The 18657-nt window shown below is 40.6% G+C and overlaps 1 protein-coding gene across 1 annotated transcript in view; it reads left to right on the top strand.

The window, feature by feature from the left end:
• adam9 (ADAM metallopeptidase domain 9) overlaps window positions 1-17323 on the top strand; it is a 42625-nt gene extending 25302 nt beyond the window's left edge. Inside the window, exons 12-24 of the mRNA XM_023297305.3 lie at window positions 1390-1561; window positions 3175-3267; window positions 3337-3441; window positions 4739-4829; window positions 4925-5030; window positions 5597-5780; window positions 5856-5936; window positions 6480-6585; window positions 6665-6812; window positions 6942-7044; window positions 7747-7776; window positions 8884-8942; window positions 9688-17323. Of these exons, the coding sequence (XP_023153073.2) occupies window positions 1390-1561; window positions 3175-3267; window positions 3337-3441; window positions 4739-4829; window positions 4925-5030; window positions 5597-5780; window positions 5856-5936; window positions 6480-6585; window positions 6665-6812; window positions 6942-7044; window positions 7747-7776; window positions 8884-8942; window positions 9688-9757 (1348 nt within the window). The 3' untranslated portion in view covers window positions 9758-17323. The remainder of the gene's footprint in view (window positions 1-1389; window positions 1562-3174; window positions 3268-3336; window positions 3442-4738; window positions 4830-4924; window positions 5031-5596; window positions 5781-5855; window positions 5937-6479; window positions 6586-6664; window positions 6813-6941; window positions 7045-7746; window positions 7777-8883; window positions 8943-9687) is intronic.
• The last annotated feature ends 1334 nt before the right edge of the window (window positions 17324-18657 follow it).

The raw sequence follows: 18657 nt of genomic DNA, 5'->3' as shown, positions 1-18657 counted from the left end.
GTTGTGGTTATTTACAGGTTATTATGCTGTGATTTTGTATGTGGAGCCTGGCCTAGATGGGTCTGACCCTCCTGGTCCACTTTAGATCAGACTGGTTTCTATATGGAACCTGGTCTAGATGGGTCTGACTTCCTGGTTTCTATATGGAACCTGGTCTAGATGGGTCTGACCTCCTGGTCCACTTTAGATCAGACTGGTTTCTATATGGAACCTGGTCTAGATGGGTCTGACTTCCTGGTTTCTATATGGAACCTGGTCTAGATGGGTCTGACTTCCTGGTTTCTAAGTGGAACCTGGTCTAGATGGGTCTGACCTCCTGGTTTCTAAGTGGAACCTGGTCTAGATGGGTCTGACCCTCCTGGTTTCTAAGTGGAACCTGGTCTAGATGGGTCTGACCCTCCTGGTTTCTAAGTGGAACCTGGTCTAGATGGGTCTGACCCTCCTGGTTTCTAGACCCCCTTTTCGACCGGGGTGGAGCCCGTTCGGAGTTGGAGCCGGCGCCCGACTTGGCGCCGGTTTTTTGTCTTTCCACCACCGGAGCTGCGGCTCCGGGCTCCAAAAACTGGGGCCGTTTCGGGCACCAACTCGTTGCTGGGCCAGAGGTGGCCAGAGTTGAGAGCCGAGCATGTCACGGGCAGGGGGCGGGGTGACATCTAAAAACATCTAAAAAGATAAACATAGATATGATCATCAACTTATTGCGCGTTTAACCGCTAAGTAATCAATGCAAGCGTAGTCGAAGCTAAGTAGCTAAGCTAACGCTAGCACGTTTACTGTTAAGTATCCAAACGTCTTTGATAATTACCTTTCTTCTCAAACGTGATCGCCAGGCATTGGAACGGCGACGCCGATGAGTAACCCCTAACAGAAGGTTTTGCTGTTCTGCGATGGCGAGACACACTAGCAAAGCCATGAACACCACTCCAATGAAGTCCTCCATTGTTGTTGTGTGGGTTTCCGTACGGCACGAACGCTGTTGAACGGTTACGTACGCAGTACGTACACACGTTTTGTGGTGGCGCAATGACGCAGCTCCAACTTTGCTCCTTGAGTGGAAACACAAACCCGTTCTGGGGCGGCACGAGATTTGAACCAAAAAAGCACTGGCTCTCAACTTTGAACCAACCTAGCACCTGGTGCTCTTTGGTCGAAAAGGGGCTTAAGTGGAACCTGGTCTAGATGGGTCTGACCTCCTGGTTTCTATGTGGAACCTGGTCTACATGGGTCTGACCTCCTGGTTTCTATGTGGAACCTGGTCTACATGGGTCTGACCCTCCTGGTTTCTATGTGGAACCTGGTCTACATGGGTCTGACCCTCCTGGTCCAGCTCTGCCTCCATCTGCAGTCCGTCCTCATCCAGACACCGTAAACTTCGGATTTCTCTCTCAGAGGATCCAGGAACTTCAGCAGCTGCAGCGCTGACGACTTTGAGAAGATGATCCTGTTGACCGGTGGATCGTGTCTCCTGAACGTCCCGCGGCCAGACGAGGCCTACAGCGCCCCCTACTGTGGAAACAGGCTGGTGGACGTCGGGGAGGAGTGTGACTGTGGATCAGAGAAGGTCTGAGCCTGCATTTATGATTATTTATCATAAATTATTACTAGAAAACACTAAAAAATCCTGTTTACATCATCCAAACATGATGTGAAAAATACAAGACATCCTCGTCAGTTCAGCTCTGTGATTCTTCATCTACACTTCCCATGATGCTTTGGGAGATGTCAACAGAAAGCATAGAAATGGTTTCTAGTTGATTTTTATTCACATTTTGTAAATTTGCTGCCTTTAACCCTTTAAGTCTGAGCATTGTGCCAGTCTGCCAGGAAATATTCTGACATTTTTGCTCCCCCAAGGAACGCAGTGGAGTTATGTGACGATCGGCGTTGGTCTCTGTCTGTCTGTCTGTCTGTCTGTCTGTCTGTCTGTCTGTCTGTCTGTCTGTCTGTCTGTCGGTCTGTCTGTCTGTCTGTTAGCAACATTACTCTAAAACAGACTCTTGAATTTGGATGATTTTTCAGGGAAGGTCAGAAATGACACAAAGACCAAGTGATTAGATTTTGGCAGTGATGCAGCTTATAGTCTGGATCCACGGATTTGTTCAAGGTTTCTGTATTATTGCCAGATAGCGGTACAGCGTCACTGTAACCATGGCAACAAGTGAACACTACATGATCATATGTTTCCGATCCGACTATAAATTCACTGCTGAGGACCACCAATGTTTGTAAAACTCTAACTGTGAATAATTCCTACTTTTTCAAGAAAATTTTAATATGATATGATGATTGATGTGGTTTGAAGACATTTTAAAGTCATTTTGGACCCATTTCTAGTATTTTTTTTAACCCTTCTCTGCCATCCTAGACCACTAACTCATTTTGGACATGTTTTGAACAGTTAAGGAGGATTTTTTGAGCAAATTCTGGACAAATTTGAGTAATTTCTAGCCATTTTGCACATATTTCAGATCATTTTTGACAAATTTTGACAACATTTAGAGAACATACTTATTTTATGAGGTCATATTTGAGTCATTTTGGAACCGTTCTAAGCCATCCTAGATCTTCAACTCATTTTGGACAGATTGTGAACAGGAAATGAGAATTTTTTGAGGAAGTTCTGGACGAATTTCTAAGAATTTTGGACAAATATGGAAATTTGTGTAGTTTTACAAACCCATCACTGCACCCAAAAAGCGCTCTGAGACCTGATGAATGTGTGAAATATTAGTGTAACTCCCCAGATTTTATATGCAAAAAGAATGATAGATCTACCTGATCTGGTTTCAAATCTACCACCAATCAAAAATGAATATGCGATTGTAGCTACGTCTGGCTCTGAAGGGTTAAAAGCAACAGAATTCCCTTTGTGATGTTTGGCCTGTTGTCTCTGGATCACTGTGACACTGAAGGAAACCTAAAAACACAACAATTATTAAGCACAATCTGCAGTTCTCATGAGTTTTTTTTTTGTTATTTCACAGTTTACATCATATGTCATCAAATAATGAAGTTCCTGCAAAGAGTAAATCAGATTTGACTGTCAGAAGACACCCCACTCTAGTAAAAAATGAACACAATTCATTTGAGAAACCATTAAAATGCCTAGAATTTGATTCAAAATGCAGAGAAGTGACAGTAGAGCTGTTTGTTGTTGTGTGTTTGTGTGTTCAGGAGTGTGAGGAGGATCCCTGCTGTGAGTTCCAGACCTGTAAACTGAAGCCTGGAGCTCAGTGTGCTTATGGAGAGTGCTGCTATAAGTGTCAGGTAAACACCAGGACGGCGTTCATCACCCAGGTGATGCTTCAGGTGTTTTAATATACGCTCTGTGTTCAGTTCCTGCCAGGAGGAACGGTGTGTCGCTCCAGCACTGATGAATGTGATCTACCTGAATACTGCAACGGCTCCTCGTCCCTCTGCCAGAGTGACGTCTTCATCCAGGTGACGTCTTTCACCTGTTTGGAAGAAGCAGCTGAAGTCATGTCTGTCTGCTGTCCGAACTGTGGTTTTCTTTCAAAAATACAGAGTCGTTCTCATAAAACAGTAATGTCCTCATGTGGTAGAAATGTCCTCAGAAATGTCCTCACAAGACAAAAATGTCCTCACAAGGCAGAAATGTCCTCACAAGACAAAAATGTCCTCACAAGGCAGAAATGTCCTCACAAAACAATGTCTTCACACTGCAGAAATGTCTTCACAAGGTAGAAATGTTCTAATTATGCAGAAATGTCCTTACAAAACAGAAATGTCCTCACAAGGCAGAAATGTTGACATAATGTAGAAATGTCCTCACAAGACAAAAATGTCCACATGATAAAAATGTCCTGAGAAATCAGAAATGTCTTCACACTGCAGAAATGTGCTAATTGTACAGAAACGCCTTAACAAGATAGAAAAGTCCTCAGAAATCAGAAATGTCCTCACAAGTTGGAATTGTCCTCACAAAACAGTAACGTCCAGACAGGCAGAAATTTCCACATAATGTAGAAATGTCCTCACAAATCAGAAATGTCCTCACAAAACAGTAATGTCCTCAGAAATTAGAAATGTCCTCACAAATCAGAAATGTTCTCACAAGATAGACATGTCCTCACACTGCAGAAATGTCCTCACAAAACAGTAACGTCCAGACAGGCAGAAATTTCCACATAATGTAGAAATGTCCTCACACTGCAGAAATGTCCTCAAAAAACAGTAATGTCCTCACAAGGAAATTATGTCAACATAATGTAGAAATGTCCTCACAAAGTAGAAATGTCCTCACAAGGTATAAATGTCCTCACAAAGTAGAAATGTCCTCACAAGGTAGAAATGTCCACATAATGCAGAAATGTCCCCACAAGTCAGAAATGTCAACATAAATCAATAATGTCTTTGCAATGCAGAAATGTGCAAATTATACAGAAATTCGCTCTCAAGGTAGCAATGTCCTCACAAATCAGAAATGTCCTCACAAGGAACTAATGTCGACATAATGCAGAAATGTCCTCACAAGGCAAAATACTGATGTAATGTAGAAATGTCCTCACAAGGTAGCGAAGTCGACACAATGCAGAAATGTCCTCAGAAATCAGAAATGTCCTCAGAAGGCAGAAATGTCCACATAATGTAGAAGTGATGTTTTTAAAAACACCAGCCAGATATGTGGTAATGATTCAGAGATGTGCTGATCAGACGTCATGTGGACATTTCTTGAGCTGTTATTTGGACTCTGTTTAATAAAGTTTTGTCCTTTTAGAATGGACAGCCGTGTAAGAACCAGCAGGCCTACTGCTACAACGGGAAGTGTCAGCACTACGATGGACAGTGTCAGGCCATATTTGGATCCAGTACGTACAAGTCTATTTGATTTTACATTTTATGGAGTCGTCTGCTTCGTCTCTCATCATCTGTCCTCCTTGTCCTCGTCCTTCCTCGTCCTCAGAGGCGAAAGCTGCTCCTGAAATCTGTTTCAAAAACGTCAACAGTAAAGGAGATCGCTTCGGCAACTGTGGCTACCACAACTACGGCTACAAGAAGTGTGAGAGCAGGTAAAAGACACATTAATATGTCTGTCCTCCCAACACAGGAGGGACTTTGTGTGTCCTCATCAGACAGAAGTGTCTTCACAAAACAGTAATGTCCTTATAATGTCCACACATAATAGTAATGTCTTTAAGATAGAAAAATGTCCTCACAAGGTGTAAAAGTCCTCACAATGCCGAAATGTCCTCACAAAACAATAATGTCATCACAGGGTAGAAATGTCCTCATATTGCAGATATGTCTTTATTGCGCAGATTTGTCCCCATAAAGTGTAAATGTCCCCATAATGGTGCAAAGATGTCCTCATGATGTACAAATGTCCTCATAAAACATCAATGTCCTCACAATGTAGGAATTGTCCTCAGAAATCATTACTGTCCTCATGATATAGAAATGTCCTCAGAAAACAGTGATGTCAACATGGAACAAAAATGTCCTCACAGTGGGATTTTCAGCGGTCCTGTGAGGGTCTCAGGTGTGGACAGAATGTCCTCACTCAGGTGACTTAGATCAGACTGTCATCATGCCTCCTGATCACATGACCGCCTGGTGTCTGTCTCCGTCTCCATAGAAACGCTTTGTGCGGGAAGCTGCAGTGCTCCAACGTTCAGACGGTGACGGTTTTCGGCATCGAGCCGTCAATCATCAGCACGCCGATCCTCGGAGGCAAATGTTACGGAGTCGACTTCATGCTGGGATCAGACGTCCCCGACCCAGGGATGGTTACCGAGGGAACCAAGTGTGGGGAGGACAAGGTGAGGACAGGGAAGGAAGGGGGAGGGGACAAGGTGAGGAGACATTACAACTAGTTTCTTCTTCTGTGGTTTCAGGTTTGTATGAACTTTGAGTGTCGCAGCGTCGACGTTCTGAACTACGACTGTGATGTGGAGAAGAAATGTCACGGACACGGGGTGAGACACCTGTCTGTCTGTCTGTCTGCCTGTCTGTCTATCTGTCTGTCGATCTGTCAATCCTCAAGAAACAAAAACGTCCTCACAAAACAACAATGTCATCACAAAGTAGAAATGTCCTCATATTGCAGATATGTCTTTTTTATGCAGATTTGTCTCCATAAGGTGTAAATGTCCCCATAAGACATAAATGTCCCCATAAAGCAGCAATGCCACCACGGTGCAAAGATGTACTCACAACCTAGAAATGTGCTCAAATGGTACAAATGTCCCTTAAAACAGTAATGTCTCTCATGTCCACCTGTCTGTCCTCAAGAAACAGAAATGTCCTCCCAAAACAATGTCGTCACAAGGTAGAAATGTCCTCATATTGCAGATTTGTCCCCATAAGGCATTAATGTCCCCAAAAAGAACCTGGTAGATATGTCCACCTAATGCAGAAATGTCCCTTAAAACAGTAATGTCCATCCTGTCCACCTGTCTGTCTACCTGTCTGTCCACCTGTCTCCAGGTGTGTCACATGACCTCTGTGTGTGTCTGCAGGTGTGTAACAGCAACAGGAACTGTCACTGTGGTGACGGCTGGGCTCCGCCCTTCTGTGAGGTCAAAGGTTACGGCGGCAGCGTGGACAGCGGACCCACCTGGAACGGTACGACGCCTGGACACACCTGAGCAGGTGGAACTCCGCCCACCTGTTACCTGAGTGCTAACGTTGTCTGTGCCCTCAGATAAAGACACGTCTCTGAGGGACGGGCTGCTCGTCTTCTTCTTCCTCGTCCTGCCGCTGATCGCTCTGGGAGCCTTCGTCTTCCTGAGACGGAACGAACTGATGAGAGCCGTGGGACTCAACCGGAGGAAGCGATCACAGGGATACCAGTAAGACACACACACACACACACACACACACACACACACACACACACGTACAGTATAGACACACACACAGACACACACACACACACCCACCCCTGATGTCTCTCTCTGATGTCACTGTGATGTCATCAGGGCTGACGGATCGGCTGCAGCCAATCCCGTCAGAGGACCGCCTCCCAGAGCGCAGCATCCATCCGTTGCCCGGGGCAACGCCAGCAGCATCGTCAGCGACGGGGTGAGTCTCAGGATGAGTCCAAACACAAACAGAAAGCAGAATGATTCTGAAGGACCAGTTTTCTAGACGTGTTTAAAACATGTCCGTGCTGGGACCAGTATCGGGGCCTTACTGGTCTCCGTGCTGGGACCAGTATCGGGGCCTTACTGGTCTCCGTGCTGGGACCAGTATCGGGGCCGTACTGGTGTCCGTGCTGGGACCAGTATCGGGGCCGTACTGGTTTCAGTGGTTTAATGTTCAACTGCTGTAGAACTGATACTGAGCTGTGATTGGCCGATCAGGACGCTGCTGAGGATGATGAAGGTGATGATGAAGCTCAGCTGGTAAGGTTCAGTCCAGAACCCAGAGACAGTCCTCAGATTGGTCAGATTGGTCAGATTAGTCGACCGATCAGCTGATCGATACGTTCACCACCCAGTAATAGATTACTTCCTGTAATCAGTGAATCCACAATCAGTCAAATAATCACTGGAGAGGATTGATCAGCTGATTGGTCAATACATTAGTGTTTCTTTGTGTGTGTGTGTGTGTGTGTGTGTGTGTGTGTGTGTGTGTGTGTGTGTGTGTGTGTGTGTGTGTGTGTGTGTGTGTGTGTGTGTGTGTGTGTGTGTGTGTGTCTATGTGTGTGTGTGTGTCTATGTTAATCATTATTAATGTAAATGAGTCTTTGAGTTCTATCTTCTCCTCTCCCTCCACATGAAGCATCAAACTCAGCTGCTGCCACCAAAGGAGGTAAAGTACTATTACTACTACTAATACTACTACTACTATTACCACTAATACTACTACTAATACTACTAAAACTACCACTACTACTACTACTACTACTACTACTACCACTACCACTAATACTACTACTACTACTAATACTACCACTACCACTAATACTACTACTACTACTACTACTACTACTACTACTACTACTACTACTACTACTACTACTATTACCACTAATACTACTACTAATACTACTAAAACTACCACTACTACTAATACTACTACTACTATTACCACTAATACTACTACTAATACTACTAAAACTACCACTACTACTAATACTACTACTACTATTACCACTAATACTACTAAAACTACCACTACTACTACTACTACTACTACTACTACCACTACCACTAATACTACTACTACTACTAATACTATTACTACTACTACTAATACTACCACTACCACTAATACTACTACTACTACTAATACTACTACTACTACTACTAATACTACTACTACTATTACCACTAATACTACTACTAATACTACTAAAACTACCACTACTACTAATACTACTACTACTATTACCACTAATACTACTAATACTACTACTACTACTACTACTACTACTACCACTAATACTACTACTACTATTACTACTGATACTACTACTACACAAATACTACTCATATACTGCTGTAGTACTGCGTACATTCTGTCTGCAGGTTTGTGGAACGTTTACTCGCTCTGTTTCTGACTTAATGAACACACGCTGCAGCTACAACTGAACACATGAACCAAAAAGACCAACCACAAAGAGACACAAAACAACCACAAAGAGACAAAATAACCACAAAGAGACAAAATAACCACAAAGAGACACAGAATACCTGCAGAGAGAATAACATGTTTATGTTTACATGTTGTTAATCATTTGTGTCAGAATTCATTCGTGTTCAGTTTTCTGTTTCTGGAAATATGGAGGTTTTATAGTCTGAGAAGGAGTTAAAATTATTTACACACTGACGAAACTCCATTCTGGTGATGAAATAAATTAATAAATATAATAAAATCTGATTTAACATGACCAGTTTTATCTGTTTGTGTGTTCAGGTGGTTGAGACCAGCAGGTCGGCTCCTTCCTACTCCCCGAGGCCTCCTCCTCCTCCTCTGTAAGACTCAACAGCATCTGCTAACAGTTTGTTTAATGCTAGTAGACAATGTAGTAAAGACTGATTGGACTAAGAATTTAGCTTTAAGCTAACTAGACCTTGAAGCTAACTCTAAGCTAACTGTACCTTGAAGCTAACTTTATGATAACTGGGACTTAGACATAACTCTAAACTAACTAGAGCTATAATCAGACTTTAAGCTTACTGCACATTAAAGCTAACTTCAGACTAAATTTACCTAGATGTCAATTATAAGCTATCTGAGCCTAGGTGCTAACTGTAAACTTACTGGACCTCAAAGCTAACTTTAGGCTAACCGGATCAAGAAGATAGCTTAAAACTAAGTTGGCCTAAAGGCTAACTGAACCTAAAAACTAGCTATAAGCTAACTGGACCTAAAGCTATCTCTACTAGACCTTGAAGCTATCTCTAAGCTAACTGTACCTAGAATGTAATTTTAAGCTGTTAAGTTGTTGCTGTTAGGTGAAGCTAACTGTAAACTAACTGAACATTGATGCTAATTGCAAGCTAACTGGACCAATGTTGTAACTCTGATCTTAATGGACCATAATTCTCTTAGCTAACTGGACCTAGAAGCTAGCTGAAATGGGGAGAAACTGATAAAATCCACCTTCCAACAGCTCCAGCTGTGTCTGATTTACACGTTGTTGGTCGAACACGTAGAAAAAGATTTTTACCAGTAATTACAGTGGTGGAACATGATTTTTCTTTATTTCATCCTCAGAAAACCGAAACCTTCTGCTGCATCACAGCCTCTGGTGCCTCAAAGACCCGCCCCCGCTCCACCTGTTTAACCGCACCTGGAAGACCCCCTCCTCTCCTTCTCCACCTCAGTCCCCCCCCTCCCCACTTACAGCTGGTCACCTAGCAACAGCCAGGAGAGGATCTGTTAGCCAAAATGGCTGCCAGCGGGCCCCGAGGTCTGCCGGGGCCGGACTACCACCTGGACCGCTACACTAGTAAACCGGCCCAGTCGGACTGAACTGGGAATCTACCAGAACCAACTGGAACGTAGTGGGACTGAACTGAAGCAGCTACTGTTCTCTAGTCTGTCTTTCTTTTTTTCTTTCTGGAGTCCATCCGGTGACTCACCTTCACCTCGGTAACCAAACCAGCCAATCAGATTTCATGTTGCTGCTCCCATCAGCCAACCAAATACCAGCAAGTATCTTTATTCATCATCACACGCTGTCCTTCCAAGTGCTTTAAAATCAAAACGTCACAACATAAATCTGCGGTACAGACAAATGAACACAAATCTGACTCGATATTTTTAGCTGACTGAGTAAAAAAATAAAGAAGACAAAAACTGAAAAAAGAAAAAGATGCAATTTGAAACCAAAAATAATTCAGACCAGTTGATTAAAATGCTCCCAGATTTTATAGAATAGTTAAAAACGATCGACTAAAACAGTGGAAAGAGACATTCCTCATCAACTTTTGTTATTCCAGCTGTAAAAATCTGTTATTCCATTTTGTTTAGTCTGCTAGCTAACAAACATTTGTTAGCTTATCTGTAGTTAGCTGGCTAGCTGTAGCCATGCTCTTGCTAGCGTTAAAACCGTCCACTGTGTGGATAGCTGATCAGTTAATTAACTAATGCTTGATAGCTCACTAGCTAGCAAGCTCAGAAAATCTTGAGCTAATGCTAATTTAGCATCTCATCATTTTTTACTCTGAAAAGAAGTTCTTATAATTCACTTACCAATATTTGCTGCAATGTTAGTTAATTACAACCGGCTAATTAAGTGGTTTTTGAAAGCAAGCAATAATACCAGGCTAACAAGATTATACACATCTGCATCCCAAATACTGTACTACTGCTAGCATTGCAACATATTCTCCTGTATGTTTAGCTAGTCAATTTGTTAGCTTATTTCACATCATAAGCTAATGCTAGGTAGCCTTGCCACCTGTTAAAATGTGCTTTTGTCAGTGTTACTGGCTTCTTTTAATTTTGCTCGCTTTAATTTTCCAAATAGGAGGAGATGTTGCTAATATACAAAGCTAGTAAACTGACCAGCTAACTAGCATTTGCTAGCTAATGTGTCCTTTAAAGAGGTTATGAGCAAATGCTTGTTAGCAAACATGTCCCTACATGCTACACTACCACTGTAAAATAGTCACTATATATAGTCACTTTATATTTACATTATGCTAATGTTAGCCACATTAGCCACATAATGTGCTAACTCTAAGGATCTTGCTATACTGTGGATTATGCTAATGTCAGCCGCATTAGCCATATAATGCACTAACACTAAGGATTCTCCTATAGTTGTGGCTTATGCTAATGTTAGCCACAGTAACCGACAGCATGCTAACACTAAGGATTCACCTATAGTTGTTGCTTATGCTAATGTTAGCCACATTAGCCTACAGCATGCTAACACTAAGGATCCTCCTATATCTGTGGGGACCATCAGTACTCTGGGTTCTATCAGCACATGGAGACTCGTGTTCACTCTAACAGCAGAACTGGTGAGTTTGTTGACATTTTAAAGTTCAGCAGAAGTAGCTGTAGGAAGTAAATAAACCTGGTGGACTGAGAGGCTCATTCTGATTGGTTCACATTGAAGCAGTGAGGGGGCGGGGCTATAAAAAGCTGGATCCTTATTGGTTAGTTAAAAAGACATTTCCACGACATGGGACCAAAGCTAGTAAGCTGACCAGCTAACTAGCATTTGCTAGCTAATGGCGCGTGTACGCGTGTTATGAGCAAATGCTTGTTAGCAAACATGTCCCTACATGCTACACTACCACTGTAAAATAGTCACTTTATATTTAGCTTATCAGTTTGTCAAATCATGTTTAATAGCATCATTGCTAGTAAACATAAGCTAATGCTAGTTAGCCTTGTCAGTAGTTGCATTGTGTGACTTTGTAGTTACTACCAAACATTATCACTTTTATTTTCCAGCTAACAACACTAGCAGGCTAAAGGGTCACGAGTAAATGTTTCTTAATGATAGCAGTAAAATATTCACTTTATATTTAAATGAACAATAACTAATATTGACAAATTATGTGTTCATGAGCCAAAGCTAGCTAGCTTTGCCACAAACTGTGTAGATTGTCAGTCACTAAACATTCATTATGTCAACATTTTGCCTTTCTGTTGTAATAAATGGTTTTAATTCATCCAGTAAACTATTAGCTTTAATGCTAACTCAATACAGTTCTTGTGTCGTTAGCTAGCTAGCTAGCTTGCTGACTTTTACTAGCAAAGAGCAAACATGAAGAGGTAATGAGCTGCTTCAATAATCTACAAATTTCAAACACTTTAAGCTGCAAGCCTCCAACAAAGGAGCTTTCTTTGGACATTGAATTTTGTGTTTAAACCATTCAGTTTACAGACATGAGAGAGATTTATCAGATATATGTTGATTTTTTTTATTTTTTTTGCAGTAGGTCATAGATTTCAGACAGAAACAGTCCATTAGTCTCAAACAGAATCCACATACTGTCCTCAGAAAAAGAACATTTCCTTTCGATGTTCCAGACGTTCATCAGTTTGGGACAAAGAGAAGCCATCTTAAACAGGAAGTGACTGTAACTCTGCAACCAATGAGCAGATCCCTCGGCTAAAGGAACGCTTAGCAGCATAGCCACGTCATTATGTTTGTGACGTTGTGAACTTGAGAACTCTGCAATAAAAGTTTACTAACAGGGCTAATTACGCAACAATTAGGTTAAATTATGCTTTTAAGACGTAACTGTTACAACAGGTCGGCTTCACTCTGATTGGCTGGTTTGTAGACAGGGGCAGGGCTTACACTTGGACACTTGTTTCTGTCTTTCTGTCTCTGAATGAAGCACTGGTGCCGTCTGATTGCACTTCCCTTCTGCTCTGCACTGTCATAGGAATGTAACGTACCCTCTGCTGCTGGGTGCGTTTGGTTTCACCGCCCGGTTCGCCCGGCGCCACTCTGAGCTGCTGGGTGCATTTGGTTTCTCTGCCCGGTTCGCCCGGCAGGTTCAGCTCCTCGTGTGGATGTTTGTGGTACGTCGCTGTTGGAGGCTCTTCAGCTCATTAGCTCTCAAATCTGGGATGTTTGGTCCATCTTCAGTCAGGAAATGTGTGGGAGGAATTGTGGGAAATGTAGGCCAAGACTAGCATAGGACTACAGCCACACGTGCACCTCATTCAGCCCGAATACGCACTGATAGCTTACAAACACAGAATCTGCTCTGATGCAGGAGATGAGAAAAAAACACATTTGAGAACCTTCCTGAGAATATTCAGTTCTTAAAAATCCCATATGGCGGCGCTCTTCAGCAAATTTATGAAAGTTTCTGTTTCAGCTCCAAACACCTGAGAGACTGTATGACCCCACATTAGCCTACAGCATGCTAACACTAAGGATCCTCTATAGCTGTGACTCATGCTAATGTTAGCCAAACTAGCCACATAATGTGGTAACTCTAAGGATCCTGCTATAGTGTGGATTATGCTAATGTTAGCCACAGTAACCGACAGCATGCTAACACTAAGGATCCCCCTATAGCTGTGGGGACCATCAGTACTCTGGGTGCTATCAGCACATGGAGACTCGTGTTCACTCTAACAGCAGAACTGGTGAGTTTGTTGACATTTTAAAGTTCAGCAGAAGTAGCTGTAGGAAGTAAATAAACCTGGTGGACTGAGAGGCTCATTCTGATTGGTTCACATTGAAGCAGTGAGGGGGCGGGGCTATAAAAAGCTGGATCCTTATTGGTTAGTTAAAAAGACATTTCCACGACATGGGACCTTTAAGTTTTCTTCAGTATCGCTACAGAATCCAGTCTGAAGGGGCTAGAAGCTAGAATTAGGAAACAACACGGATCCTTTCTCATCTTTTGGCCTCATGTCGTCACTCAGCCGATGGATTTCTCATGTTAGAACTAAAAACTTTTGTGAAAGTGTTTTCCAGAGTGTAGAAAGACTCGACTACATCAGTATTTTAAAGACTAAATGTGGTCAACTTTTCTAGAAAAATCAGTTCATTCCAGTGTCAGAAGGTGTCCTGACTGACTGATGCTAATGGATCGGCTGCTACCTTAGCTTAGCTTAGCTTAGCATCAGGTCTGGAAACATCTCTGCTGGTCAACTGTGTTCCGGATGGAGGTTAAATTTGTGTTTAATCTGCTGAACATCCCAGACGGAAGGTGTGAAAATAAGCGGTTAAATCGTCACTGGATCAGCTGCAGTAACGTCCTGAAGCCTCTCTAGCGCCACCTGGCTGTGAGGAGGTGAAATGATTCAGGACTTTCAGTTTCTGTGAAGCTTCACGCTGCACTTAGCAACAGGTTTTATTCAAACCAGGGATTTTTACGGCACCAAATGTTTCTGTTTCTGCTCCAATGAAAACATCAAGTTTAGAATGTTTAAATTTCCTGTTTGGGGATCAGAGCAGGTCGCTGTCATTTAGTGCCATTTGATCGTTTTCATGCCAAAAGAAAAAGTAATTTAACATTCAGAGTTCAGCCTGAGAAAAGAGACGAGGGTTCAGGAGTTATTTAAAGAGCTGAAGGCATCTGAAGCGTCAGGTTTCAGTCAGCTGCTCCCTGTTCAGAACAAACCTTAAAGATTCTGAGTCCAGAGGAAACCTCCGATCTCATGTTGGGACTCAAACCAGCGGCGAAACTCTGAAATCAATCAAGTATATTTATTTCTATTGCACTTTTTGAAAGTTAACCAAAGTCCTGCGTGTAAAACAGGAAACAACAATGATATGGGCGAAAAGCAAAACAGGAAGCAGAATAAAAAGTTGTACAATCAATATAAATTAATATAAAACAAGATAAACAGGACACAACTTAGAAGATTAATTTAGGATATTTTCTATAAAATAAATGTAACATATTAAAAGACACTTTACTGTAAGAGAATTAACTCATGTTTGATAGCTCACCAACTAGCTAGCTCTGAAAGTCTTGAGCTAATGCTAATTTAGCATCTCATCATTTTTTATTCTGAAAAGAAGTTCTTATAATTCAGTGTTAGTTACAGCTAGCTAATTACAGGGCTACATTAGCAGGCTAACAAGATTATACACAACTGCATCCCAAATACTGTACTGCTGCTAGCATTGTGACATATTCCCTATGTGTTTAGCTAGTCAATTTGTTAGCTTGTTTAACATCATAAGCTAATGCTAGTTAGCCTTGCCACAAGTTAGAATGTACTTTTATCAGTCGTATTGGCTTATTTTATGTTTGCTCGCTTTAGTTTTCCAAATAGGAGATGTTGCTAATACACAAGTGTTTGTTAGCTGATGAGCTAATTAGCATCTTCTAGCTAAAAGTACATGTATGTTAACAAGGTTATGAGAAAATACTAAACAAATCTGTCCCTACATGCTACAGTACCACTGTAAAACATTCACTTTATATTTAGCTTATCAGTTTGTCAAGTCATGTTTAATAACTATCATTGCTAGTAAACATAAGCTAATGCTAGTTAGCCTTGTCACTATTGGATTGGTTACATTGGATGATTTTGTAGTTTCTACCCAGCATTTCTCACTTTTATTTTCCAGCTAACAAAATTAGCAGGCTAACAATACAATACACAACTGCATCCCAAATACTATGCTACTGCTAGCATTTGGACATATTCCCTATGTGTTTAGCTAGTCAGTTTGTTAGCTTGTTTAACATCATAAGCTAATGCTAGGTAGCCTTTCTACCAGTTAAAATGTACTTTTATCACTCTTATAGTTTTCTTTTATGTTTACTCACTTTAGGTTTCAAAATAGGAGGCGATGTTGCTAATACACAAAGCCAGTAAGCTGACCAGCTACTAGCATTTGCTAGCTAGTGGTAGCAAATGTTAGTACTTGCAAGCAAATCTGTCCCTACATGCCACAGTACCACTATAAAATATTCACTTTATATTTACCTCATCAGTTTGTCAAGTCTAGTAAACATAAGCTAATGCTAGTTAGCCCTGTCAGTAGTTGCATTGGATGATTTTGTAGTTTCTACTCAACATTTATCACTTTTATTTGCCAGCTAACAGCACTAGCAGGCTAAAGGGTCACGAGTAAATGTTATATTTAGAAACATAAAGTATAAACTATGAGATGTAGAAATTCAACCTATATTAAAGATAAACTTAGGTTAGACGCCTCATTTCAAATGCAGCTAAAGAAGAAAACAGCTAATGGAGACATAAACAAGGAGTCTGAATGAGAAGAAAAATATAAAAGACTAAATGAGTCCAGTAATAAAAACATTCAATAGAGCATTTAAATGTGAAAAAGCAACAGCAGGAAGTAAAATGAGATGAAACCAGAGATCTGACTTTACCTCTGGATATGAATGTTGTTGTTTTGCAGGTCTTCAGGTGTTATACAGTTTTAAAATGCGTATGAATTCACATATTTCTGCTTCTACCGTCTATTTACCTCCTGTCAGGTTTAGTTTAGAAATAAAACTAGAAGTTTGTGAGGATGTTTTAATATTTATTTCTTCAGCAGAAACCACTGCAGAGCTGAACGTCTGAAGAATCATCGCTGGTTTGAGTCCAAGCATGAGATTTATTTAAAATCTATGAAAAAAAAGGTTTATTTCCTTTAATGAGGGTTGGTGATGGCAGGATTTGAACCCTGAGTCGAGTCTTTCAGGTGCAGAGAACCTGAGCAGGACTGTGGTGGGAAATAGCTGAGTTTCACATTAATCATGACAAAGATCTTAAATAAATAAAAGATGACGTAATATTTTAAATTCAAACATCCAGCAGAATATAATGAAAATCAGCTCCAGCTTCTGTTATGAATGCATCAATAATTAAAGCCCATAATTATGAAATATTTGAATCTAAAACGGTGGAATCTGCACATGGAGGACTTTCACTTCTTGCCAACACTTGTGTACTTTTACTCCATTAACAGGGTATTTCGGAGTAAAACTTCTGATCTGGTGTCAGTGGTTTGGATGCAGCCTGAGAGGTCAAACTCAGGGCTAAACACAAACCTGCATGTTAAACCTGTGTTAATGTATGAGGTGAGTGAGACGTCACCATGGCAACACGGAGCCTCATCACCCTTTTCTATTATGATAAATGATTTTATATCGAGTATTTTATTTTGCGATTGTAATTCAGCTTCCTGTGGTAATCCAACATCTCACGACTTCGTTAAGTGTTGCTGTGTCACGTGGATTTTTAGGATTTAAAGCTGAAGACATGGAGGTTTCCGTCATCGCAGGTTACTATGGCAACAGTGGTGATGCTGCGTTCAGGTGCTGCTCGCTGTAAAAGCCAAACGATGACGTTCCTCCAGCTTCAGGCGATAATCTGATGAACTTTATCCACACTGATTGTGACGGTGTCGGTTTGGAGACTCAATAAAGACGAACAGATATGTTGTTCCTCCGTTCAGACTCCTGTTTGTGGCATTTCAGGCACAATGAAAAGCAGCTTTCAGTCACATTTAAATCTCCATTTGGGTCTCATTGCTGTCAGTTTGCAGTTTGACTACTAAATATATTTTTGGAGATAATTCATTAATATTTTTACATTTTCTTATTATGATATTTATTCATATTATTCAAGTATAAGATTAAATAAATAAAAAAAATATTTTGTACATTTATTTAAAGTCTAAATACATATAATATAATATAATATAATTAAACATGTGAAGCTTCAAGTATATTTTAAAAATAATTTATTGGCAATAAAAAATTATTTATACTTTCTTACTATGCAATTTTCTTGTAGAATTTTATATGTATTATCATATTTTTAAATCTTTAATCCCCATATTTCAGATGCAGTTATTGAATGAAAAATATAAAATGTCATTAAGATATTGAATTTAAAAATAACACGATCAACTGTGCAACAATTTTGCTGTCTGTCAAATATATATATATATATATATATATATATGTATATATATATATATGTATATATATATATATATATATATATATATATATATATATATATATATATATATATATATATATATATATATATATATATATATATATATATATATATATATATATAAATAAAAAATACAATACAATGACTTTATTAATCCCCGAAGGGAAATTCAATTGTCTGGTCTCATCTGTTTACTTTAGAGTTCAATAGTCTGATTGCTGATGGTAAGAAAGATTTTCTGAATCTTTCAGTCCTGCAGGGATAGGAGCCATCCACTGATGTTTTGTTGTTCATTGAGGCAGATATGAAGTGGATGATCCATGTTTGTCAGAATGGCCTCCAATCTTTCTAAATGTCCGTCTCTCCACCTCATCCTCCAATGAGTTCAGTCTGATTCCAACCACAGAGCCAGCTTTTTTAATCAGTTTGTTCAGATGCCCTGCATCCTTGTTTTTTATCCTGCCTCCCCAGCAGACTGCAGCATAAAACAGAACACTTGCCACCACAGACTGATAAAACATCTGCAGCATCTTACTGCAAATGTCTAATGATCGAAGTCTTCTGAGGCTAAAAAGTCGGCTCTGGTCCTTTTTGTAGATGAAGTCTACATTTTTAGACCAGTCTAACTTATTATCAAGGTGGACACCTATATATTTATACGATGTCACCACCTCCATGTCCACATCACAAGTGTTCACTGGCTGAAAAGGATGTTTGGATCTGCTGGAATCTATGATCATTTCCTTTGTCTTTGAGGCGTTGAGTAGCAGGCAGTTTTTGTGACTCCAGTCACTGAAGGCATTTATCAGATCCCTG

This window comes from Amphiprion ocellaris, chromosome 6 (genome assembly GCF_022539595.1).
Source record: "Amphiprion ocellaris isolate individual 3 ecotype Okinawa chromosome 6, ASM2253959v1, whole genome shotgun sequence".
Lineage (NCBI taxonomy): Eukaryota > Metazoa > Chordata > Actinopteri > Pomacentridae > Amphiprion > Amphiprion ocellaris.
The sequence above is the reverse complement of the archived record's forward strand: the minus strand, read 5'-3'. Positions and strand labels throughout refer to the sequence as shown.